Below are 27514 nucleotides of genomic sequence, written 5' to 3' on the forward strand. Positions count from 1 at the left end.
GAATTCCTTTTGACGTGCCTCCGCCCATGCCTTAACTTCATCGAGAGTTTGGCGGGGGAGTCTTGTTCGTTTTTCAAACTGGGTATCAGTGAATCCCAGTGGGCGATTATTTACTGCACTTGCCCCAGCTTGGGTAACTGGGGTAGTGTTCGTAAAATTTACTTCACTTGCCCCGGCTTGGGTAGCCGGAGTAGTGTTTGTAAAAACTGTGTTGCCGGTATTCCCCCAGTAGCTGGGGTTGTGGTTACCGGAGTTTCTTTAACCATCTTAGAAGTTTGAAAAAACTGGAGAAAAATGTTCTAGCTTTATGCACGGATGGCGCCAATGAAGAAACACTAACCGGACCCCGGGCAGATTACGAGTAACCTGGGGGTTAGATAGATGTTTCCCACGAGGGGTTAGACCCAGAGAAGATGGTTCTTCTGATAACCTGCAAAACAGACACCGTGAGCTTGTCACTGAGAAGGGGGGGTTCCTCCTTGTGACCACCCTCCGGCGTGAGAATCAGACTAGATTGCTCTTTAAATATAAGTGTATATTAAGAGATTGCTAGAGCAGATATCAGGTATAATATGATGATACAAGATAAGATATGATAAGATCCGATGGTCATACCATTTGTGGTATTTATAGCCGAAGGTAGGTTTCCAAGGAGGTGTGGCCGGCCGCAACAGTATTCCTGTTCCACCAACAGTGGCCTACGCACGTGCCCTGGTAGTTGGTGGGTAGGCAGCGGCTGATAGTGACCAGGGCTGCTGTGTACTATTCCTTTTCCACCAACTGCCGGCTATGCACGTGGTATGGCAGTAGTTGGTGAGTAGGCAGCGGCTAATAGTGACATACAGTACAGGAGCATGCTGCTCGCCATACTGTTGTCAATAAGCTGCCGTATCTTTAGTCAGATCTTTTGCCCATACCTCGTCAGGTACAGTACAGAAGATCTTCCCGTATCGTACGGACTGGCTTATTTGGGCGGGAGTATTCCCCCTCCCGCCCTTGTGCGGGATTGTTCCCGGCTTTGCTCATTCCTTCAGGTGACACTGAGTGATTGAGAGCTAAGTGCCTTGTGCTTGTAGCCTTGCTGCGCGGGTGGCCTTCTCTGATGGCTTGTATCCGAGGCTGCGGGGACAGGCGGAGTCCTTCACCATTGGGAGGCATTTCCTGCGGGAACAGCTTGCGTACTGCGCGTAAGGACGTCACGTCTCTGAGCATGGTTGGTCCTGCGGATCCAGTTGGTTTCTGCGCAGACGTTCCTCTTCAAGGTGAGTCTTGCGGGTCCAACTGGGCTCTGCTGGGACCTACCTCTTCACAACCCCTTCTCTCTCTCTCTCACACACACACACACACACATATACATATATTTAATAATTTTAAATGAGGTTTATATATGTTTATTGTTGTGGAAGAAAATAATGTTTTAAAATAAAATTTTTAAATTTGATGTGACATTGATGTAAGAGTTTGTGAAAGTTTGTTGTTATAAGTACTCTTAAATTTGGTGTGTGGGATCGATCCACCAAACTTTGTGGGGTTGAAATGTAACATATGAAAGTAGATGGTAGTAGAATGTGTGATTGAGCAAAAGAAGTGACATATCGTCATATATTAAATGTTGGCAAGTGGGACACAAGCACAGATTTTTTTGCTAAAATCTTGGGAGCTCACGTAGTCACATGACACGTTGAATTTGCCGAAGACTAATGCTAATAGAGGCGTGACACGTGTCTGTACTTTCTATTTTTGACATATTTCGTCGACCATTGCAGCCCAACTTGTAGACCTATACGGGAAGTAACAGCCGTTTGTTTTCTATTTTATTTGAATTTGTCTTCATTTTATGATGACCACGTGTGAGGTTATTATCAGTAACATATATAAAATAAAGTCAACAAAATGAATTGTTGGTGAATTCACACAAGTTTTGGTATAAGTAGATAAAAATCTATAATTCCATGAACAAGTGTAAATGAGCAAGTAAGGTTCTTTTCAACTGGGATTGTGCACCAGCGTACTCAGATAACAGCGCAAGTAAGTGTCTTTTCCATTGGTAACAACCAACGTACTCGGATCGGGGGTCCCTATTAGTCAACAAAATGAATAGTTGGTGAATTCACACAAGTTTTGGTATAAGTAGATAAAAACCTATAATTCCATGAACAAGTGTAAATGAGCAAGTAAGGTTCTTTCCAACTGGGATTGTGCACCAGCGTACTCAGATAACAGCGCAAGTAAGTGTCTTTTCCATTGGTAACAACCAACGTACTCGGATCGGGGGTCCCTATTCCACTTATAACATCGAGGTCCTTAGTGCATAGGGGGGCGTATGATCATACTTAATGAGGAAACCATGAGCACATAATCTTTGAGCAAGTAAGCAAATAAACACACAAGTCCGTGTAACGAATTGTAGTTTGTAATAATGAATAGACGAAATTGTAAAGTTGATAGGATATATATGCTACCCCCAAAATAGTTAAAAACGTAAAAAGGGGGTGTGATAAACTAACCTTGAATTCGAAGACAAACTTGAAATAAAACCAATAGCGTGTAAATGAAACCAAAGCAATTGAACTTCACGAACTAGAATTGAATATAAAAAATAAAATATTAACTAACAATTTATAAAAGTAAATAAATCGGGTTGTCGGGATTTTTATATATTTTTCATCATTTTATGAATATTGATATTTTAATATTATAATATTATTTTAACGAATTATTAATTTAATATTAGTTTGAATCATGAGATTTATCAAATTTGAATATTATAACGTTTATGGAAATTTTGATGTTAACGGTATATTTTAATTTGAATAACGAATATGTTAACTGATTTTAAAGTTTAACTAATGACAATATATATATATATATATATATATATATATATGATTGATTTCTTTTGAGAACCACTTTGAGTTTTAAGAACTCGAAAGAACTCAACGTAACAATTTTTTTTTCCGAAATTTTTTTACACATGTGTAATACATAAGTGTAAGTGATGTACAAAAAATTACGGTATTTTTTTACACACCGAATCGACTTTTTACACATGTGTAACTAACGTTTAAACTTGTGTAATTATCAAAAATACTTATTCTCTCTCCTGCTTCATTTTTTAATTACATTTAATCTCAGCCACATGTTTCATATCATTTAATTAAATGTGTGGTCCAAAATTAAGTTCTTAAAGTTCTTAAAACTCACCATGGTTCTCAAAATAACTCACCCATATATATATATATATATATATATATATATATATATATGAGATGGTTCAAGAGAGAAATGATATTATTGCAAGAAATGTAAGAAATGAATATGGACCATTAGTTTTGTATTAAGTTTTAAATGCTTAAATCTAAATGAAGAAAATATTAATTATTCTCTTTCTTCAATTAATATAACTAATAAACCATAATACTTATCTATTTAATTAATATAACTAATTAAATTATTATAATTTGAAAATATTTAGAACTCATTTATTTTTATAACTTAATTTTTGTTTCTTAAATTTTTATCCTACACAAGTATAATTTATTCATATATTAAAATTTCTTTTTATCCAAAACTAATTTCTTCCAACTTAATATATTAATATCCATCAACGCATACTTACACTATGATGAATAATACCAAAAAACTATTTTACATGTATTTGCATTAGATATCAACAAAAAACATACAACCTATACAAAAACATATAATCTACACTTGTTTTAAGAATAAGACAAAATATAACCTACACGCGAAAAACATTTAACCTACACACAAAATTTATCATCAATAAAATACAAACACACACGAAAACATTTAACCTACACACGAAAAACATATAACCTACACACGAAAGTTTTATCTTACACAAATACAATTTATTCATACATTAATTTTTTTTATTCAAAACCAATTTCTTCAAACTCAAAATATCAATATCCATCAACACGTAGTTACATTGTGATAAATAATACAAAAAACTATCTTATACATGTTTGCATAAAATGTCAATGAAAAATATACAACCTACACAAAAACATATAACTTACACTTGTTCTAAGAATAAAAAAACATATAACCTACATACGAAAAACATATAACATACGCATGTGTAGGATATGTGTATCTTTGTGTAGTTTATATAGTTGTTGATGTCGAATTCCATATGTAAGTTGTACGATTTTTGTATGTTGTACGTTTTTATCGCTCAAAACAAGTGTAGGTTATATAACTTTGTGTAGGTTGTATATTTATTGTTTACATTTAATGGACACATTTATATGATATTTTTTATTATTATTTATGACAATAATTTTTATAGGCATACCAATTGAAAAAATATATATATTATGTTTTGATATTTAGTGTTAAAAAACATGCTAATAAATTGAATGAAAATTATTTTTTTAATATAAAGAATAATATTATATGAATAAATTGTATTTATGTTGAATAAAATGAAGAATGTGTAAATAAAAAATAAAACTAAAGTAGTGTTTTTATCTTTTTAATTATTATAATTAAATTAGTTAGTTATATTAATTAAAGAGAGATTCATTATAGTTATATTAGTTGTATTAATTGGAGAGAAAGAGAGTGCATTTATTGTTACATTTACATCTTTTTTATTTATTTTTAAATATTTAAAACCTAAAATAAAACTAGTGACTCATATTCATTTCTCTCATTTCTTGCAATAATTTGATTTATTTCTTGAACTTAAACCTATATATATATATATATATATATATATATATATATATATAATATAAATTAAACTAGTTTTAAACGAGCTTGACGGGTTCGAAATCAATAACGTTTATGAAGTTATGGACCACTAGACCAACTTTTCTTTTGATAAAACTAACAGAAAAATAATTTAAATAAAACAGTTCATGTTCTTCATCTTCCTTAAAAAAAACCCTAGGTATCAATTACGATCAACAGCTCCAAAATTGTTAGTTTGATGTTAGGGGTCTTGTTAATTAGCAAAAAACGAAGCAATACCATATAATCATTACCTCTAATATTTCTGGAAGGGCTGGGAACGGCGAAGTGGCCGGAAAACAACTTGGCCGATTAAATTGGCTATACACGGTGTATGTTAGTGAATTACGTTGGTTGAAGTAAGTTTAGGTTGAGATTATCGTTCTATATATAGGTTCAATTGGAGCTTAGAGGCTTGATTGCTCGTTAATGGATTCCAATGTTATCGGCGGTTACGGGGTTTAAATCGGACATAATTGGGTGTTATAACGAGTTATCATCATTGATTATTGCTTACTGTTATGGTCTAACGAATTTACGATCTTTTAATTACGTTTTGATGGTGTTTGAAGACTCGCCGGAGTTGTTTGCGCCGTCGCCGGCGGTTGCCATCGGAAAAACAGGAACAGGGAAGGGGGTTGGGGCTGCTTATTTGTTATTATTATTATATTTCATTTATGGCCCCTCAAGTTTCAAAACATATTAAAAGTGAATTTATATTACATTTACACTTTGAAACTTAACTTATAAATGTTACATAAACTTGGTAAAATCTTGTATCTTTGGATTGTTTGAACATTATACTCGTATGGTTTGGAGATTGATTATTTTATTAACTTTAAATCCCGGAGATTCATTATTAGAACATAACTGAAAGAAAATAAACGAATAATATCTTTAAATCATTGTATCTGATATTAAATAATGAACGACAAATACGAATATAATGAAACGACAAACGAGTCGGTTTAGCGTATACAATGCAAGTGACAATGAAGGATGTCACATAAGATAAATGAAACGAAAAATTGAGATTAATTAATGACATTATAATATATATATATATATATATATATATATATATATATATATATATATATATATATATGAACGAAAACCAAAAAAATTTAAAATGGGTCTGATTTTCGGGTTTGAAAAGTAACGAATGTTACAGGACTTACAACTTTTGGAAATTTTGTCTCGAAATTAAAATAAAAATAAAGTTTTTAAAAGAGAACAACTAATATGTGGGGTTGTTTAAAATGTTAACAATTTTTATACATTCATAATTAAAAAAAATAAAAATAAAAAAATAACGTTGATCTTTGAATGACCTGACAGAACGCCACAAATAGGAATTATGACAAGGACACTTATATATAGGATGTACCAGCGGCGTATCCACCATGCCCTTATCATATTGTATTTGTCCCGTTCCCCAAAATCATTCCAAGTTCCGAGTTATTTCACACAACCGGACTTATTATATTTTCCATGCGAGGACTTTGATAATTACGTGTCGACCCATAATTACCTCTACCGTCGGATGGTCCATATAACTTGCTCTATTGTGTGTTTTTAAGATATAGACCTTAGATATATAAATAAAATTCTCATATAGAACGTTGAAAATAAAAAATAATGAATTAAAAGGGTAAAAACATTACAAAACATATTGTTAGACCATTCAGGCCAATAACAAGACGAAAAACTCTAAGTCGAGTAAATGAAATCAATGTTGTCTGAACCAGGTAAACGATGTTGAAAACAAAATAAACGAGGTAATGAAATTTAAAGAATGAAAACATTTGAATTATGAACATCATAACATGTAATTGAAATCGTAATATGTAATTGAATGGGGTCGATAACAACTTGGCAAGTAACGTAGCATTTAACCAACAAAATATGAACATGTAAATTGATAACGCACTGGATTCGAGAATAGCTTAGATAAACGAAACTTTTAATTATCAAAATATCATGATGTTTATCAAATGGAAATCTCCGAATGAATTGCAGCGCAATTAACGATAGCATTGAGATGAAATAAGGTGAGCATTACAACATATAAATTAATAATTTGAAATAAAATTGATAAACGAAATTATATTATCACAATATTGAAATTCATTAAGTTTGTGGAAGAAAAGTTCCAATAGAAACCTTGAGTTTATCAAAGTAAGTAGCTGAAACCTCGAAATTAAACTAAATCGTTGGTCTGAGATCAAAAATAACGAATTGATTCAAATAAAAACTTTGAGTGGAAAGAGAACAAAATTTACCAAAACAATTCGTGTAAAATAAACATAACATAAACTTAGCATGTACATGGGACACAGTTCCAATTCAAAGTAAACGAATACGTTTGGAGAGAAACGGCCACCGATAGTCAAAGGTAGGAATAAAATGAAAATACGGCTTCTATTAGGTAACTATATACGCATACATGTTCATGGTCCCAATTTCCACTTAACGGTTACATTTATGAAAAATTGGTCATAGACCACATGATTTGAAATAAAAAACGTAAACCTATTTAATAAAGCGAATAAGAATGATGTACAAATTTACGTTTTGTAAAATACAAACGAATACGGACCAAAGATCAATGAACAATCGGAATAAACTTCGTAACAATATTATAAAGAAGTGAATGTAAAAATCACTTTGGGTATGTCTGAAAAATACGTGAAGGAAGAGTTAAAGAAAATAAATGTAGCTTGTGACGCTTGTCTTCTCGAATGTCGATTCATTTGAGGTATGAGAGGTTGATGTGGGAGGTGGTGCCATGATTTCTTAGTCGAAACTCATTGGCGTTAATGAAAGGGAAAGAAATAAAGGGATACTACATATATTTTTATTTACAAAATCGGTTGTAATCGTGGTGTTTTTATATCTCATGGTGAAATAAGATTTATTCTATTTTAGTTAGGCAAAACGTTTTTAACTAGCGCTAAAACTTGAGAAATTTATGAAATCCTTAACGTAAAAATAAATGTTTTTAGGAAAAAGATTGTCAGATAAACTGACTTGTTGAATAAAATATAGCCTTAAAAGGGCTCAAAACTTGTTTGAAGCAAATATTTTACTTTAAATATTATTATATTAATATTAGTGACGACGAAGTAATAATAATATTACTAATATTAATAATAATAAAAATACCAACAATAATAAATATAAATTTTTTAATAATAATACTATTGGTAATTACCGTAACAATAATGATTATGATGACAGTGATGGTACTAATAACAATAGTAGTAGTAATATTAGTTGTGATGATAATATTAATAACTTTAGTAATGATAATAATAATAATAATAATAATAATAATAGAGATAATAAATTCTTTTTAATGAAAATCCTTTTGACTGAAATTTAAAAATAACTGAGAATATGGGATTAGGCGTGAAGGGTTAGTAAAATAAATAAAATGTAGGAAAGTATGCAAAAGAAAATATAGACGAGTTTGTTAAGTTTTGTAAAGATCTAAGTATTGAAATCGGAAAATCGTATAAAGTCAACAAAGGATGTGGGGTTAGGATATTGCATGGCGGAAACAAGTTAGGCCTTCCAAAGTATGGCGGGTGTTCTTGGGTCTCCACAATGATAGTAGGTTTGAAGCATGAGATCAAGCATATGATTGGAACAAATGGTTAGGTACATGTTTGCAGATGGGTGAGTGGTGTTGAGTTTGGGTAGGTTTTAGCAATAAGTGGTAATTGGAATCTATCACAAATTGAAGTATATCTACGTTTCAAGGAAGTAAAGCGGTGGATTTACACATACTATACAAAGAACGTGTTTCTGTGCGAGGCTCTTTGGTTGGGTTTGTTTTGCGTTTCCAAGAATGGTGTTGGGTTTAAATTTGAATTTACTATAGCGATGAAGGTGGGTGCGGTCAAATGTGGGGGGATCGGAATTGCGGAGGCGAATTTCTTGAGAACTTGGATTGTCATTTGCAGGTTGAGCGTGTTAGCTTGGAAAACGAGAAGGCACGATACGAAACTTGAAGAATTCGCGTGACTTGGGACGTAAGTGTGACACGACCAACAGATTTATCGAGATCAATCATAAGAATAAGTAAACAAATGAAATTGTATGAAACAAAATTCAAAATCAAAAATGAAAGTTCCTATGAGTAGTTATAGGTTTTCATATTTCAAGAAACGAAAAATCTCATAAATCATATGGAAAAGTATTATACTTAACAATAAATAGTGAAATCGATTTAAAAATCGATGGTTTATGTACCACTATGACTTTTTAAGTTAAAACATAAGGGTAAATGAATATGGAAATAAGGTAATCGAATTGAAATTCAACCATTCATGTATCACCATGACCTTTCGAATTTTCAATTCTAAAACGTAGTAGTAAATAAATAAAATAATATAGTAATCAAATCGAAATTCAATGATTTATGTATCACCATAACTTTTTGAATTTTCAATTCTAAAACATAATAGTAAAATAACAAAGGAATCGTTTGAAATTCGGTTATTACTTTGCAAACTTTTAAAAGTTTAAGCCGTAAATGAGCGTATAAATAAAGAAAACGCGTCACAAATTTTTTTTAAAACTTAACTATTCTCGTATAAAAATGCGTAATTAAATCGAACCGAAAGCTGGGCATTCATGTACAGACTTCCAGTTAAAACACATTGTAAAACATAGAGGAGTGCAACCATATTCATTTCACAAAGAGAACATGATCGCGTTTGAAAACTTAAAGTTGTGATTCATATGGCGTTGAAAGTGGTATGCTTTGTCTCAATAGAGTTCATGCTATTTCCTAACTCTCCAGGTAAGCAACCGGGTCCCGCGTCTGATTGGGATTTATACGCATTGCTTATCCTTAGGTTTCAATAACCTTGGTGTCAAGAGTTTCGGAAAACATGCACGTCCCCCTTACAGTTTACTACATACCCGCCATATAGAACCATCTTTAAGAAGAATAAATATCAGAACACCACAATAAAAATCAATAATTGAAAATGTTGAAAAACTCTTTGTTTTTAGGCTTGGACTTGTGTGTGATTGTGTAATTGAAGTACTTGAATCATCACTATAATAGTATTTGCGTACATGAGGCATAAAGAAATTAATAATATAATAATAATGTGCATTGAACAATCAAATTAGGCTCACGTAATTTCTAATCATGCAACATAAACAATTAACGTAATTTCTAATCATGCAACATAAACAATTAAGCAAATAAACTATAACCAACTAGAACACTACGTCTAATGTCATATCTTATAGTCACGGCTCTGATACCAATCTGTAACACCCCGGCTAAAGCGGAAACGCCCGAGTGTGACGTACAGATTGCCCAAAACACATGTGACACTATTAAGTGACAATATTATCATTAATTAATTTAAACATCAAATACACAAGTTTGTAACAAGAAATCAAAGGAAAATACAATAACAATTAGCAACCTGTCCATTTATTAATATAACCTAAGTCCTAATGTCTTCTCCGTTTCATTCTCTAATAATTGTACCTGTAACATATATATAAAATAAAGTCAACTAAATGAATAGTTGATGAGTTCACACAAGTTTTGGTATAAGTACATAAAAATCTACAATTATATGAACAAGTATAAATGAGCAACTAAGGTCCTTTCCAACTGGGATTGTGCACAGCGTACTCAGATAACAGCACGAGTAAGTGTCTTTTCCGTTGGTAACGACCAACGTACTCGGATCGGGGGTCCCTATTCCATTCATAACATCGAGGTCCTGAGTGCATGGGGGGGCGTATGATCATACTTAATGAGGAAACCATGAGCACATAATCTTTGAGCATGTAAGCAAATAAACACACAAGTCCATGTAACGAATTGTAGTTTGTAATAATGAATAGACGAAATTGTAAAGTTGATAGGATATATATGCTACCCCCAAAATAGTTAAAAACGTAAAAAGGGGGTGTGATAAACTAACCTTGAATTCGAAGACAAACTTGAAATAAAACCAATAACGTGTAAATGAAACCAAAGCAATTGAACTTCACGAACTAGAATTGAATATAAAAAATAAAATATTAACTAACAATTTATAAAAGTAAATAAATCGGGTTGTCGGGATTTTTATATATTTTTCATCATTTTATGAATATTGATATTTTAATATTATAATATTATTTTAACGAATTATTAATTTAATATTAGTTTAAATCATGAGATTTATCAAATTTGAATATTATAACGTTTATGGAAATTTTGATGTTAACGGTATATTTTATTTTGAATAATGAATATGTTAATGGATTTTAAAGTTTAACTACGACAATATATATATATATATATATATATATATATATATAAATTAAACTAGTTTTAAACAAGCTTGACGGGTTCGAAATCTATAACCTTTATGAAGTTATGGATCTTAACGGAAATTTTAATTTGAAAATAATTACGTAAGCGTGTTATAAAGTTTAACAAAATAATAATTAGTTATATAATATGAATCGGGTTTCTAACGAAAACTTAATGGAAACGAAAGTCGGGTTTATAGTTGAAAAGAGATTACAACTATTTTTATTTAACTTAACATAATATAGTTTTTTTATAGGTTTTATTTAGTTTAAAATATAAAAGAAAAGGTTTATTAAAAGTAAATAAAGACAACAAAACGGGCTGACCCGGGTTCGAACCTAGCAGAAAAATAATTTAAATAAAACAGTTCATGTTCTTCATCTTTCTTAAAAAAAACCCAAGGTATCAATTACGATCAACAGCTCCAAGATTGTTAGTTTGATGTTAGGGGTTTTGTTAATTAGCAAAAAACGAAGCAATACCATATAATCATTACCTCTAATATTTCCGGAAGGGCTGGGAACGGCGAAGTGGCCGGAAAACAACTTGGCCGATTAAATTGGCTATACACAGTGTATGTTAGTGAATTACGTTGGTTGAAGTAAGTTTAGGTTGAGATTATCGTTCTATATATAGGTTCAATTGGAGCTTAGAGGCTTGATTGCTCGTTAATGGATTCCAATGTTATCGGCGGTTACGGGGTTTAAATCGGACATAATTTGGTGTTATAACGAGTTATCATCATTGATTATTGCTTACTGTTATGGTCTAACGAATTTTTTTAATTACGTTTTGATGGTGTTTGAAGACTCGCCGGAGTTGTTTGCGCCGTCGCCGGCGGTTGCCATCGGAAAAACGGGAACATGGAAGGGGGGTTGGGGCTACTTATTTGTTATTATTATTATATTTCATTTATGGCCTCTCAAGTTTCAAAACATATTAAAATTGAATTTATATTACATTTACACTTTCAAACTTAACTTATAAATTTTTTTTTGAACAGCAAGCAGGTTTTATAACTAAGAAAACGTGAACCACCAGCTAGAAGCTGGAACCAACAACAACAAAACAGAAAGCAAGCACTCGAAAGTATCAACCTATTACAGCGGATAAAGGAGAATTAATCCAATCTAACCAAACAATCTCCTTATTAGAGGACCTAGATTTAATCCAACCAAAAAGGTTTAGCATAATCTCCTCCATAATTGCATACGTGGACAAATCCCGGTGGTCAAAAGTTCTTGCATTTCGCTGCTTCCAGATAAACCACATCGACACAAAGATAATCGCCTTTAGAATTCTCCTACCCATAACATTTATGGGCTCTTCAGCCACTTGAACCAGCTGCGAGAGGGACTCGAAACCTGCCACGTCATACCCACTCCAAATAGAAACTGCCCTCCAAATATCCTTTGCCCGAGAACAATCAAGAAATACATGGTTCACAGATTCTCCCACTAACACACAACATAAGCAATTAGGCGGAACCGAGCTCATACCTCTAGCAAGTAAGTTGACAGCCACCGGCACTCTATGTTGTAGAAGCCTCCAAATAAAACAATTGATTCTGATAGGTATCCAACTATCCCATGAACACAGCGAGCCTGCATCGTCTCCATACAATGATTCAGCCATTACCCCTCTCATCCCGTGAACCGTAAACGAACCAGAACCATCTCCTATCCATCTCCATCTATCCTCCTTTCTAGCATGGAACAAGTAAGAAACTACCATTTGGTGTAGGTCATCCAAGTCGGCAAGGTTAGTGGCCGAAAGGTTAACCCGAGACCAATTCCACACCGTATCTACCATCTCTGTTCCAAAAAAAACCAACCTTTCGCTCATTGAACATCCTTTACGAACCTCCAATTTGTAAAGATCCGGAAATAAATCTTTCAAAACGAACCTGCACAACCAAGCGTCTAACCAAAATCTCGTATCCACAACATCTCCCACCTCCTTACAAAGAGACATTTCAAATGGATACCCAATGGAAACATTTCAAATGGATACCCAATGTTTGAAACTTTTTCCTCCTTAACAAAAAGTCACACTTAACTTATAAATGTTACATAAACTTGGTAAAATCTTGTATCTTTGGATTGTTTGAACTGGTTTGGAGATTGATTATTTTATTAACTTTAAATCCCGGAGATTCATTATTTGAACATAACTGAAAGAAAATAAACGAATAATAACTTTAAATCATTGGATTTGATATTAAATAATGAACGACAAATACGAATATAATGAAACGACAAACGAGTCGGTTTAGCGTATACAAATGCAAGTGACAATGAAGGATGTCACATAAGATAAATGAAACGAAAAATTGAGATTAATTAATGACATTATAATATATATATATATGAACGAAAACCAAAAAAATTTAAAATGGGTCTGATTTTCAGATTTGAAAAGTAACGAATGTTACATGGGATCATGCAAGTACCGAAAAAGTACTGACTATTGATACTCGTATAGCGTATGATATAAATAACACTTTAGTTTGAATACAAATTTGTATTCAACAACGTTTGAATCCTAAACGCCGAGAAAAAAACATTAAACACAACTATGTATTTTGTCTATTTTTTAAACATATTTTTTTATCATAAAACAACTCAAAAATCTGTAACTTTTTTACAAGCATAACAATTGTATTATCATTTATAAACATGTTGTACATTTAATATATATGAAAAAAAAACCTTGAAGAAAAAACAATAAAAGAAAAAATACAATAACAAAGCAATGAAAAAAAAATAAAAAAATAAAATTACGAACAGAAGTGTTTTATTTTAATCCGTTTGATAAATAATTAAAAAAAAATATAAATTTAAGAAAAAAACTCCAAAAACATATTTTGAATATTTTTGTTTTAAACGAAATAAAATATGAAAATAAAGTTTTATTTTTTTATCTCTTTATTTTATCTATGTTTTTTATATAAAAACTTTTTAATATAAATTATTTTACTCAATAAGATTAAGAGTGACAAAAGATAGGTTTATAGAGAAAAACCTATTTTGGTAAATACTTTTCAAATCACCCATTTAAGTAAATATTTCCCCCCTCACCCATTTTGGTTAAAAACTCTTGTTTTCTTGCATCTTGGGTTTTGGGTTGCTTTGGATCATTATGCCATTGTTAGCATATTTTGGTTAGGCGATAAATCTTTTTTACATTTTATTTTAAGCAAGTATTTTAACGGAGTACATTAAATGCATTATATATTCGAAAGCTACTATGTGTTTTGATTGGTATGTGGCAAGAAGACGATTGGTATCGATTTGATTTGTTACGAAAAAGTATTGTGACCAAAGTTGAAAGTTTAAAAGTTTTGAAAATGTAAACATTTATGGCCAAAAATAAAAGGATAAAAGTTTTGTTGCCAAAGGTTTAAAGCTAAAAATATAGTTGCAAAAGTTGAGAAGACAAAAGTTTTATTACTAAAGGGGGTGTTTGTGTGAGCTTTTCAAACTTGTTATTTTTATTTTTGAAAAGTAAAAGAACTTTTGAAAAGCTTCATTTTCAAGTTTTTGAAGAGGCTTTGTTAAACACCTTTTGCTTTTCAAAAATTCAATAAGCAAAAAATTTAAAAGTTCACCCAAACATCCCCTAAAGTTAATGGTAAAAAGCAAAATAACAAAAGTTTCATTATGGTTGAGGTTGACAATCTTTGATCGATTCCGACTTCTGAGTAACTAGGTGATATTAATGAAAGCCGTCTCGACACCATATCTTATGTCGATTACTCTGGGTTATTATTTAAACAAATTTATATATTTTAACCCATATGCTATACGGGTAGCTAACCTAGTTATAAGAATATAACAAGCGTGTTAATGAATATTAGTCATTCAAATAATATGAAAAAGAATCAATATAAAACCTTATTGTCCATCCCATTTTTCTCTTCTCCCTACGACGTACGAACCCTTTTCTCATGCAAAGCAATTTAACTTAGGTCATGTGTAGTAGAGGGGTTACAATTGGGGACGAATTGTGACACGTAGCGCCCAATCAGCAAAGGGTGTGAATTTGTTTTTGGGGTGTAATGGTGTAGGGGCTACAAGTTGGGCCCACATTGTCTTTTTTATTATTTTCTTTTTATAATTAAACTAATTAAATAAAAAAAATTATTTAAATAATTAAATAAAAATGTATTAAAATTAAAAAAATAAATACAAAAAAATACATAAAACTAAAAAAAAAACACACAAATAATAAAAATAAATTATAATAAAAAAACACACCACAACAAAATACATATAAAACTACAAATAAAAAAACTAATCTATTCGTCTTCATCTTCGTCTTCGTCCCCATATATCCAACGATGCGCAAAAATAAACTCTTGGACATCCGAAAACGACGTCGAAACATAGCGTCGTTAAATGTAGGTGTGTCGTTGAAGTAGTCCTTCATCAAACGAGCACTCGCTTGCGTACGATCCGAAGGATATATGACTGTCTACGTGGTGTCGTAGATGGAGCAGAGCCGGACACCATGTTATTGGCGACGGCCCGAACCGCGTTCGTGACCTCTAAATGCTCTTCCGCCACTTGTCGATGAATCTGATGAATTCTTCGACTCTTGTTGATTAATTGATCCCAAATCTCGGCAGAGTTCGTGGAATCCGGGGAACTCATTGAGTTTGAAGAAGTATGAAATTAATAAAAATGATTGGTATTTTTATGTTTGGGTTTGTGTATGATAGAGTGAAAATGGTTTAATTGGTTGATATTTATATTAAGTTTTTAAATTAATTTTTTTTATATATAGCCGTTACCCCCCCCCCCAACGGTAACATTATTATTATATTATTATTATTATTCAATCTTGCCGGCGACAAACTAACCCCGCCCCCGCCTCAAATCGCCCAAATATCGGCCAGGGGGCGGTGTTTGCGCCCTTACTCGCCCAATTTTGCCCCTAATCAGCGCCCACTACGTTTGGCCTTATTGGATGTTTGCATTTGGAGTTGTGAATCTCTAAAGCATGTAGTAGGTAGACATATTAAGGGACAGTTCATCGTTTATTCCTCATTGGAAGCCACTTTGAGTAAACTTTAGCTTCTTGATGGAATAATCAACATAATCATGTACTTTCGTGACCCTTTTCTTTATAACTAGAGTCCACCGTCTTATTTTTTAATCTCTATTAGAATATTGATCTCTACTGAATCTTTTAATAAATGTCGCTTATGTGAGGTTGTATATAGTTTTATGACCAAAGTAGCACTCATTGTGTCCAACCGATTCATAGTTCTCTCTTTAAACATCTTGATAATATATATCACCATGTGACACTTATTATAATTGTTGAGAAAACTATGGTTTAAATTTTTATCAACCTTATTGTTTTGATAATGAATTAATTAAGGCAATGCAGCATAAAATACTAAAATAGCATTTTCATCATTGATGTTATATGTCACACACATGTCCCTTAACACTTGATCGATCATTATTAGTTACAATTAAGCAACAAATTACTTAGTCAAGACTATACACTCAAGATCAAAATTAGAGAAATTAACAAGTCAAGATCTACAATGTGTTAAATGAAAATCATAAGTCTAATTCATTGAAGATTAATTAATAACTTAGTCAAGTTAGGTTAGTTCAATAAACTTGGGATAAGTTTATAAAAATATATATTTAAAAAAATTGTTTAAATATATAATATTTAAATTTGAAAGACTTATTCCACTTTAAGCATGTCTTTCATTCAAACCTTGCTTTGAAGACTTAACCACTATCAAAAAATAAGTCAAACCCGTGGAAGGCAAACATTGAAGCTTTAGTTGAAGACACTGAAGTATATGGGTTTTGTTTCATGTAGAAGTGGTAAGTGATATATGGCTTATCACATGTATTAGTCAGCCAAAAGAAATTAAAAATAAAGACAATGATTATACATAATTTTCACATAATTAAAACTAATGTGAAGTGGATTGGGCGTCACGACTATTTGGAGCGACTGTGGGATCGACCTCCGGGTGCCAGTCCCTAACTTTGCATCTCATATGCTTGAATATAAACAAAAGACTTGTTTGAACTTAGTCTTCAACCATTTTGCTCTACAACATTTACACACACACAAACACTTCAAGGTTAATCTCTTTATATATTCAAGTCAAATCGAGCTTCAATTAGCAAGAAAAGAGATCGAAGTATAGAGGTACAAGAAGAGCTTTTCAAAGCTATCATCCAACCATCTTACTTGTAATTTGAGAAATCAATACTAGAGGTTGTTCTAGTAATTTGACAAATGAGGATTTATCATTTATTTGATAGTTTGAGAGGTAACACACAATCTTGATATAGTGTTGTTTTGTATTGTATTGGGTTAGGAACTTTATCTTGATATAGAGTTAATTAGTTATTAGGTGAAAACTCGCTATCTTGACCTAGTGAGATTAAGAAGAATTGTAAATCTAAGTACTTGGTTTGGTTGGTGAAGAAGATAATCACTTATTTTAAAGAGCGAGACGAATGTACTGTGATCACTACCATTTTCGAGAGACGATTAGTGAAGAAAACTCTCAATCGATGGATCAGGGAGATAACGTAGGGTGAATTAGTTAACATTCACTTCCACCTATACTTATTTGTGTGTATTTTTATTCGTTATAAAAAGAATTTATTCAATTTAACAAAGCCATTAGCTCATTAAAATTGAATTAATTTCAAAGAAAAACTATGTACCCCCAAGTTTTTTACAATAATCATATGAATCAAATATATGTCGCATCTTCTAGGTCAACTGCTGACTAACTATCAGTATGCGCGCCTACATAATTCAAGCGGTTTGCAACTTATAACATTTTTTTAAACAAACCCCCCTTATAGCGAGGGATTCCCACATGGTTGAGGGTTAGCTCAATAGAACCTTGGCTCATTATCCCCCCCCCCCCCCCCCCCCGAAAAGTTCTCTTTTTCTAGGGCCTTATTCCAATCATTTATTTAAGAATCTAAAAACTTTTCGAATGTTAACGGAGTGTTGCTTGTGGTTTATTGCAACAAAATAAACGAATAATAAGATCTACTATTTCCTATGATGAACACTAACACGAGTATACTAAGCTTGTCAAGTCATGCCATAGTTTCTCTATGTTTAATCATCTTAGGTAACATGTGTATACTACAATTATGTAAATAGTGCTAATTATAAAGTTGAGTAAGATAAAATGTTATAATAATTATACAAATGATCACATTATAACGAAAATATTTTTAATATGATTTATTTTTTTGTGTCATTAGATTGCAAGGTAGTTGTTATTCAAGTTAATATAACAACTAACCATCACATCCTAAGGTTTTGCATGTCATTTCAGCCAATCTTATGATGACCGTTGTCAAGTCATGCAAAAACATTTTTAAAATTCTACTAATGTTACCTTAACTAGCAAGGGTAAGTAGGATCAATTGAAAAATATTAATTAAGTTAATTGTTTGTGAAGTAATTAAATAATGGTGGGCAAACGATATCAAGCAGTTTAAAAGTGATTTGTAAACAATAATGAGCAAACAATAACCACCCCAGGCTTCAGTAATTAACTAACAACAATTTGTTCGTTGGGACATCCTTAACGGGGACTCCGTGCATGCATTGATTTTATATGGTGATTAAGAAACCGAACTTAACATATTCTATGTGTCGAGCAAATACCTGGTCATGAAGTACTAATCATATGCTATGATATTAAAACGCAACATATAATAACCAGACTATTTAACTTTTAGTTGCACAAGATAAGTTTGACACAACCAAAGATTACATAAAACTTATTCCCAATCAATGAACAAAACTAACATAAGAAGTTTCTCACATGAATCTTACACCTGGGGTGATTACAAAGGGAATTAGTCGTTCATTGTTATTATGGAATCTTCAATCGTGAGAGAATTGATGAACACATGAAGAAATAGGCTTGGAGAATGACTGGAACTTTCAAAATCCGCCCTCTAATGATGAAAAATGGTTGGGAAGTCTTTTATTCGCAACCATATAGTTGTATTTATATATGGAGATAAAAACCTAAAATTCACGTCTTTTAACGAACTAGGCCGCAAATTGTGCTCATGGTACCGAAACTTGCAGCCTCCTCCCAAAACTACCTGATATACGCAACTGCCTGTGGCCTCTCTTATCAGACATAACCACAAGTTGCGGCCTTGTCAGCACAACTTGCGCCCTGTCTGGTCTTTTACCTTTCAAGTATTATCCCAATAGCTTATATTAAGCCACGTTTAGCCCCATTAAGCACCGAACTCCTACAATTATAAAAGATCTCAAAGTAATCGTATTCGATATATATAAATTGCTAAAACACACGATATTAGACATTAAAAACATATTCTTTTACCCACTCATCACCTTATCGGTTTTTTTAACTCCTTAAATTTATCAAAACACTTTGTGATATAATGTCATAAATAGTTAAACAAAAAAAGGTTTTGGTTAAAATGAATCACGTATACTTTAACCAATATAATTCTTTCATAAAAGATGGCTCATTGTATATAATTAATCTTTCAAAATAAATAAGCCTCGCAATTATGACCACTAGTCAATATACAATTTGGGTAAGAAAAATACATTCCGGTTCATATATGTGAACTTAAATTAAAAAAACAAGAGAGAATGATTCAAATACATCACTCTTAAAACACTATACATTTGTATAAATGGACGAGCAATATCCAAACACCAATGGCTATTACCACCCCCTAATTTGACCATCACACCAACGCCGCCAAAGTAACCCCCACCACCACTATCACGGTCAATGCAACCACCACCACCGCCATGCCAATGACAGCTGAAAATGACCACCCCAACCATCGTCAGTAACAAAACTTCCGCTACCGTCCCCACCACGTCCATTATCACCAGCGTCGCCTTATATAACACCACCACCATCACCGCTGCTTCCACGCCATCAATGTCCCCTCCCAAGCTAGGGTCTCAACCATCACAACTGATTTTCATCGCCACTAGTCATCATAAACATAAAATATCGAATAAACCTATTTTGATATTTTTTATTTGTAACACAACTCATTTCAACTCAAAACAAACTTCATTTCAACCAATTAAGACAGAAATACAAATTTTGTCCTTTAAACGTACTTGATTTATGAATCAGGTCCTTTAAATGTTTACTTTCAGGCGATGTCATTTACATGCTATGTTTATTTGATTTTAATCATTTAAGTTAACTGTCATCCAATTCCTCCGTTAAGTTGATGCACATGAGTAACATGAAGACATGTTAAAAGATATTTGGATGTGATTGATATGGTGTTTTATCATGGTTTAAGAGAAAGAGTAGGGATAATTGACATACTAAAAGACCAAAAAGTCCTCACATGTTACTCACATGCATCAACTTAACGAAGGAATTGGATGACAGTTAGCTTAAGTGACGAAAATCAAATAAACATAACATGTAAATGACACTGTCTGAAAGTAAACATTTTAAAGAATCTGATTCAAAAATCAAGTACGTTAAAAGGATAAAATTTGTAATTCTGTCACCGATTTAACCCGAATCAAAACAACATTCATGTTAAGCCAACTGCCACGGACCAAATATTTAAAGATCGAGATGCTTGATTTGTGTTGAAATGCTTGGGTTTGTTGGCTCGTCCCGGACTTCATCGGGCACGACCTCAGCGGGAAAGAAGGCGTACATGCCTAATCGTGCTTGCACGACGATCGCATCGCTGGTTGCGAGCTGTTGCCGCTCGCCTGATGAGTCCAAGGCGGTACGAATCCAACAGACCTTGATCATGAGCGTACCGATTGACTGACTTTCGGGCGTCACACGAAGTCAGGGAGGATAGCTTCGTGACACAACCCTCTCTAACCTAAACTCACTCTCACCCGAGCCGACCAGACCGCAAAGGAGGAGGCCTTTGTAATCGTACCGACGATCGAAACCACGTATAAAACCCCACACTACTCTAACCACTTAACAACACCACCAACAACGAAATAAGAAGAAGAAGAAGATCGTGACTGTGTATCTACCGATCAAATTCAATCACACACAGACACACGGTATAATAATAATTATAATAATAATAATTTCTTCCTTCTAATTAATCTAATCGAATCGAATCGGTTCTACCTAACGATCAATTTCAATCGTCAATTTTGCTTCAATTTAACTACGAATCAATCACTTTTCATTCCACAGGTTGTATCTACGGCTACCTACGTGTTTCTCAGTTTGATCTTCGGATTATTGCATAATTTGTTGATTGTTTGGTTTAATTGTTTAATCTGAGTTAGATAGGTGAAATGTGGAATTTTAATTTAGGTTTTCAGTTAGTTTCAGTAGACGTAGATCAGATTTTATTATTATTTTTTGATGAATTTTTAATGATTAATGTGGAGGTCACAAAAAGAAAAATGGCAAAAAAAATTGTGTTTTCTTTGACTTTAGAAAAATGAATAATGCTGGTTTAAATTTGTAATCGCGTGTTGATCGTTACGTCATACAGTTTACAAAAATGCTGTTTGTGTGAGTTTGTGGTTTGCTACGGCGATAAATATTTGGTTTTCGAACGCGTCTTTTAAGGTTCTGATGATAGTTTCATTAATCTGTAAGTAGTGGGATGATGATTTTCATGTGATAGGACTATAACATGCTTGTGAATTGTTGTGTATAGCTTCTAAGCTTCACTATTCGGTAAAAGTTAAAGTGAAAGGTGCAGTTCTTAGCAATATCAGTGTTCAGATTTCGATTATAGATGCTAAATTGTTTAAACGTTTACAATCAATGTTTTGGCCAGTGCAAGTTTATTAGATGCTTTAGTCATGGAGTTTGTTTGTATACGTCTCCAAATAGGTAGATATCATGGTTCACGGGTTCAGTGACCAAAAGTTAGTTTAAGGTATGCTATAGAGCATGGGAAAAACCTTTATTGCGCAGAGGAGTTATTGACATATCATTTTTTCTATTTGGCAAGTTTTATATATATGATGACAAACATCATAAATATTTGTTTCTTGAATGCCATATTTTGGATTCGTTGCGTGTATCATTTATATCATGATGGAGAAACGCACAATATATTGCAACAATAAACAATCTAGAAATCCTCACATGCCTCTAAATTGGGTATTATACTTTGCTGCATATTTTCTTGATTCACGTACTTGTTTTGTGATTTTGTCGTGTTATTATGATCGATTGAATTTCTACAATTCAGCAGCTGTGTGCACTTATAATCTGAATGCTAATTACCTTAATATCTGGTTATATATACATGTCTTGGGTAATAAATTAAAAAGATGTTATTTCTGTGACCAGATCTTAATTTGATATTCTCTCTTTAAAGCCTCATGTAGTCATGGGGCAATTTCGGTAATTTTCGATATAGATTTCATTGAGTGCTATAGAGAATTCTAAGATGCATACTTAATTTTGTTTGCCAATATGAATGTTTTTAGAATAATAAGGTGTATATTTAGTAGGAATGTTAAGTAATTGATTCCATATAGGAGAGATCTTGGCGAAACACAAATTATTGCAAGAATGAAAATTTTAAAGATAAATTATTCATTTTTTCATTCTTAAAAAACTTTAAAATAAAGGAAAATGGTAAAAATTTAATGGTTTTTGTTTCTCACTTTCCTAGAATTCAGAAAATGTTTGAACATATTAGTTTCGAGTGTTCAATTATTTATATAAGCTACATGTGTAGGTACATGGTACATAATTAAAACGCATATAAAAAATTAGTTTGGTGGGATTTTATGTACAGAACATACACATGTGTATGCAAGAAGCACAGAATTTTAGAAACATGAAATATAAAGATAAAAAGATTTAGATTTGTTTCTTTAGTTAGCGCATCAATTGTGTGTTCTGTAATGATCCCTACTCTTTATATATCTATTTCAGAGATTGGGTTGCTGCAGAAATAATACCTAAACAAACAAGGCTAAAGAGGAATGCTTTGAGGCCATTTGTCTTGGCTTTCTTTTACAATGTCCGGGATACTTAATGTATTTCTTTTCTCCATTCTTATCTTCATTATAATGATTTTTCATTAACGCTTATTTATATATTTAATAAATCGTATTATTTTTTGTTTTCAGTCAGGTGTGAATGGCTCAACAACTTTTCCAGATGCCACTGGAAGAGCTTTTACTTCAGCATTTACTTCTCAGTTAGGTTCTTCTGCTGCTGATATGAACCACAATGACGCAATAGGTATTGCTCAAGTTTTCCAATTACCCTTCAGTTCTCGATTTCTGTACAGTTTACACTCACTTGGTAAAAGACGTTCTAGGGTTGCGAAGCATAAATGGCAACTACAACATTCCCAGCATGTCTGGCGCATACACATCAAGGAATTCAGGATTAAACGGTCATTTGAATGGTGTACAACCACCTGCAGGAAGTATTTCTAACGGACGATATGCAGTAAATAATCTTCCTGCTGCACTTTCTCTGGTATTATGTCATAAAACATAGTTGTCAGTTTATTACTAATATGATGGCTCTAGTTTTGATGCACACATTGTTTTCATGTGTGCTTTATTGGGTAAAGCAATCTGGTGCCAGCTCACTTGGACTTTCAGGAATTTCAAATAATGGAGGTATGGTGTTGTGTCGGTTTAATTAAGGTTTTTACATTTGTGTTATTCCTCATTTATTGAAAACTATAATTTCAGGGTCGGGTCTAGGTCAAAGTATTGGCAACAGAGAACAAATTATAAGCTCAATGGCAATGGGTAACCTTGTTAATGGCGGAAACATTGGAAGGAGTTTAAGCTCGGGTGGACTTAATATGCCTGGTGTTGCTTCTCGATTAAATCTAACTGGTAACATCTAACCCTTTATTTATGTATTTTTATTCTGTGTTTATTGGTTAGTAACTTGGTGTGTTCTTTGACTGACACCTGGAACTTTAGCACCCCAGATGGTATCGCTACTAGGAAATTCTTACTCTGGTGGTGGAGGGCCACTTTCACAAAATCAATTTCAAGCAGGAAATAATCATTTAAATTCAATGGCTTTATTATCTGAGCTGAATCGTGACCATTCATTTGACATGAATGATTTTCCTCAATTAAGTGGTCATCTTAGCTCTGCTGGTGGTACTCAAAGACAACTAGGTAATATAGCTTCTGAACTATACAATACCTGCATCATCTTTCTGTTTAATCCTTTTTTATTGATTAAAGCAGAGCAATATTTTTATCTTATTAATATGCAGGGGGTTTAGCACGTCGGCAAAATGTTAGTTTTATGCAACAAAGCCAAGAATTTAGTATCCAAAATGAAGATTTTCCAGCTTTACCTGGATATAAAGGTACATCAGTCATCTTCTCTACCTTGACCAATTGACTTTAATTACTTTTGAGTTATAATTGCACATTCCGAGTTATGGTTTCAGGAGATCATATTGGCAGTAAGATGGTTTTGTAGTATTAGTTAAATGTTAGAAGCAAAAAACTTTGATAATCAAGTAGGCGAATATCGGTTGTGTTGCTGTGTTTGAATGGTGTCATTGTATATGTTTAATATCTGCTAGTTAATAAGAAGGGTATTACAAATTTTAGTAAATGTATGGAAATACACACTGATATATTCTTCCTTTTCACCAATTCTCTATTAATACATTAAGTGAAAAAACTCGGTTAATTTAAGATAACTATTATAAAGATAAAGGATCGTAGCGTCTTGGTCAATTTGATGATCTGGCAGTCACGTGTTTCAAGATGACAGAAAGCACCAAAGTGTACCGAAAGGCAAATGGTTCACGTGTCGCAAGCTTAGAGAAAGCCCCAAATGCTACCAATTGCACCGATCCGGTGATCCTTTAAGAAACTTCATAGTTTTGATCCTCTTATATTTTCCCCTTTGTATACACTTACTTCACCTTCTCGGCTTCTCATCTTACACTCCATCTGGGGAAATTTATAATCCAAGAATCTCTTATTACATTTTCGTGTGTATAATTCAACTTCTGGAGCTTGGAAATGAAGATTGAGGTGACCTGAAGGTTTGTGTGGAGGAAAATATTAAATCCCTAATTTTTCATTCTTCGTGGAAGGATCTATAAAAGTCCTAATTTCTTTGTGGCGGCTTTGATTGTCTTGCAACCGATCTATCAGTTTCAAAGTAATATTGTTATTTGTATCATTTGGAAAACATGGGAGGTATGCTTATTATTGTGAATAACCATTAATAGATAGAAAATTGGATACTGTTTCATTTGATTACAGTACGTAGCATTTATCTCACATTTCCATTATTTGATTTCATCTTTCCTGAAAAGAAGATTTTATTTTATCTTTCCTTTGAAGAATTGACCCTTTTGGGATTAAAAATAACCCGAATCAATCCATTCGTAAAAGGGATTATGAAATCTTATTAGGTTGTGTATCAGGATCAGGATTAGGATCAAATATCTTTTATATGAGTGGTTAAGAAAATCTATGAAGAATAAACTGTCAAATATGATCAAATTTATACTTTATTAGATTACTCATTACTGACACTCTGTTATATATTACTTACAGGGTAGTGATTTTGAATACAGATCATTTAAAGTATCTTCTTTGTATTTATCGTTTTTACAGGTGGTAATGAGTTTCCAGTTAATATGCATCAGAAGGAACAGCTTCGTGACAATTCAGTGTCTATGATGCAGTCTCAGCAACATTTGCCAGTAGGCCCCGCTGTATAAAAACTTGATTCTGCATCAAGTTTCTCATAAATTAACTAACCAACATTACTTTATTCTTGTTTCTCAGGTTGGAAGATCAAGTGTTTTCAATTTGGGAGGCGCATATTCATCACATCAACAGCAACAACATGCTCCAATTAATGGTGGTGGGTCCTACATTCCTGCAAACACTCAAGATCTCCATTTTCATGGTTCTGAGGTGGTCTGTACTCTATACTCCCATTACAAGCTTCTTTTTAATAGTTTTTATTTTATTATCATCTTAAAATAATATTTCTTGTAGGCTAGAAACTCGGGTATGCTAGCTACTGGATCAAGGCCTGTAAACTTATCAAACACAGTGTCAGGTGGCGGGTCCTACGATCACCTCATGCAGCAGTATCAACACTTTCAAAAACAGTCACAGATACGACTAGTCAACCCGTTTAGAGACCAGGATGTGAAGCCAACCCAGTCAACTCAATCTGCTGCAGACCGATTTGGATTGCTAGGCTTATTGAATGTCATCAGGATGAATAATCCTGATTTGACCCCACTTGCTTTGGGCATTGACCTGATGACACTCGGTCTAAACTTGAATTCACCCGATAATCTTTACAAGAAGTTTTCATCTCCATGGTCTGATGAATCTGCAAAAGGCGATCCCCATTATTCCATTCCTGAGTGTTTCAATACAAAACCACCGGCACCCTTAAACGTGAGCCTCTTTCTGCTAACCAGTTATTCATAAAATTTAGGGACTGATTTTGCTTTTTTGTATATTGCAGCAAGATAACTTCTCAAGATTTAATACCGAGACTTTGTTTTATATATTCTATAGCATGCCAAAGGATGAGGCTCAGCTGTTTGCAGCTAATGAACTGTATGTATATTGATATTTGTTCTCTTTTTGTTCTTTTTAAATGTTATTTGACATTATGTTGCAGGCACAATAGGGGATGGTTTTACCATAGAGAAGTTCGCCTATGGTTTTCGAGGGCTCCAAACATGGAACTGCTAGTCAAAACAAGTACTTATGAGAGGGGTTGTTATTTCTGTTTTGACCCTAACACCTGGGAAACTATTCGAAAGGTAGCAACATCTTAATGACCAATTATTTAATTTTTTTTTGGTATGGTGATGTTAACTTTAATTGTTGGATTGCAGGACAACTTTGTGGTTCACTATGAAATGGTGGAAGATCGACCAGTGGTCCCCCGTCATTAGTGACTTTGAAGCGTCTGATAATCTAAATGAAGTTGATGAGATAAACCTTTTAGAAGTTTATATAGTAAGAAAGTAAGTAATCCAAATGGTTTGGTGCATAATGCAAAAGTTTAGAAAGTTGTGTCAGATCAGGATATGTTTTGGAAATGTTTTGTGTTATAAGGCTACAAACCTCCTTTAGAAATCATAAAAATGTTGGTACTTTATGTTGTGTTTTCTTTGGTTTGGTTCCTGCTTTGTCCAACTTGCACGGTTTATCTCTTCTAGATGAAGGAAGTTGATTTTAGGTCGCAGCGATCTTTTAAGCATTGTTGTTGGAGGAGGCAATATTGCTTCATTTGACTTGATTTGAGTTGCAAAGTTGCACACACTATTTGTTCTTCCTCATCTGTGATCACTTATGTCTATTCACTTGAATTTTATGCATTGATTAGAACCAACAAGTTCAAAATATAAAACTATATATAATATA

The 27514-nt window shown here is 32.9% G+C and overlaps 2 protein-coding genes and 1 non-coding gene across 6 annotated transcripts; 1 reads left to right on the forward strand and 2 right to left on the reverse strand.

Annotated features, from left to right (window-relative positions):
- Positions 1-12199: 12199 nt before the first annotated feature.
- LOC143561141 (uncharacterized) lies at positions 12200-12919 on the reverse strand. Its single transcript, XM_077049272.1, has one exon. The coding sequence runs from the start codon at positions 12917-12919 to the stop codon at positions 12200-12202; it is 720 nt and encodes a 239-aa protein (XP_076905387.1).
- A 10120-nt stretch (positions 12920-23039) lies between these two features.
- Positions 23040-27263, forward strand: LOC143561147 (putative NOT transcription complex subunit VIP2). 4 transcript variants are annotated; one of them, XM_077049277.1, is made up of 13 exons: positions 23040-23143; positions 23237-23351; positions 23422-23594; positions 23692-23740; positions 23810-23965; positions 24056-24259; positions 24361-24456; positions 25730-25818; positions 25904-26035; positions 26120-26533; positions 26604-26698; positions 26763-26907; positions 26983-27263. In XM_077049277.1, exons 1-13 carry the CDS (start codon positions 23126-23128, stop codon positions 27040-27042), a joined length of 1746 nt encoding a protein of 581 aa, XP_076905392.1. In that variant the 5' UTR covers positions 23040-23125; the 3' UTR covers positions 27043-27263. The 4 variants fall into 4 exon arrangements, with proteins under 4 accessions (XP_076905392.1, XP_076905393.1, XP_076905394.1 ...); XM_077049278.1 differs by having other exon boundaries at positions 23816-23965; XM_077049279.1 differs by having other exon boundaries at positions 23431-23594; positions 23816-23965.
- LOC143561157 (small nucleolar RNA snoR35) lies at positions 23262-23342 on the reverse strand. Its single transcript, XR_013140250.1, has one exon. It is a non-coding gene; the product is annotated as a small nucleolar RNA snoR35 (small nucleolar RNA).
- Positions 27264-27514: the final 251 nt, after the last annotated feature.

This window comes from Bidens hawaiensis, unplaced genomic scaffold, assembly GCF_021521415.1.
Source record: "Bidens hawaiensis isolate Kalapana, Puna unplaced genomic scaffold, B.hawaiensis_p1.1 tig00020557_1, whole genome shotgun sequence".
NCBI lineage: Eukaryota > Viridiplantae > Streptophyta > Magnoliopsida > Asterales > Asteraceae > Bidens > Bidens hawaiensis.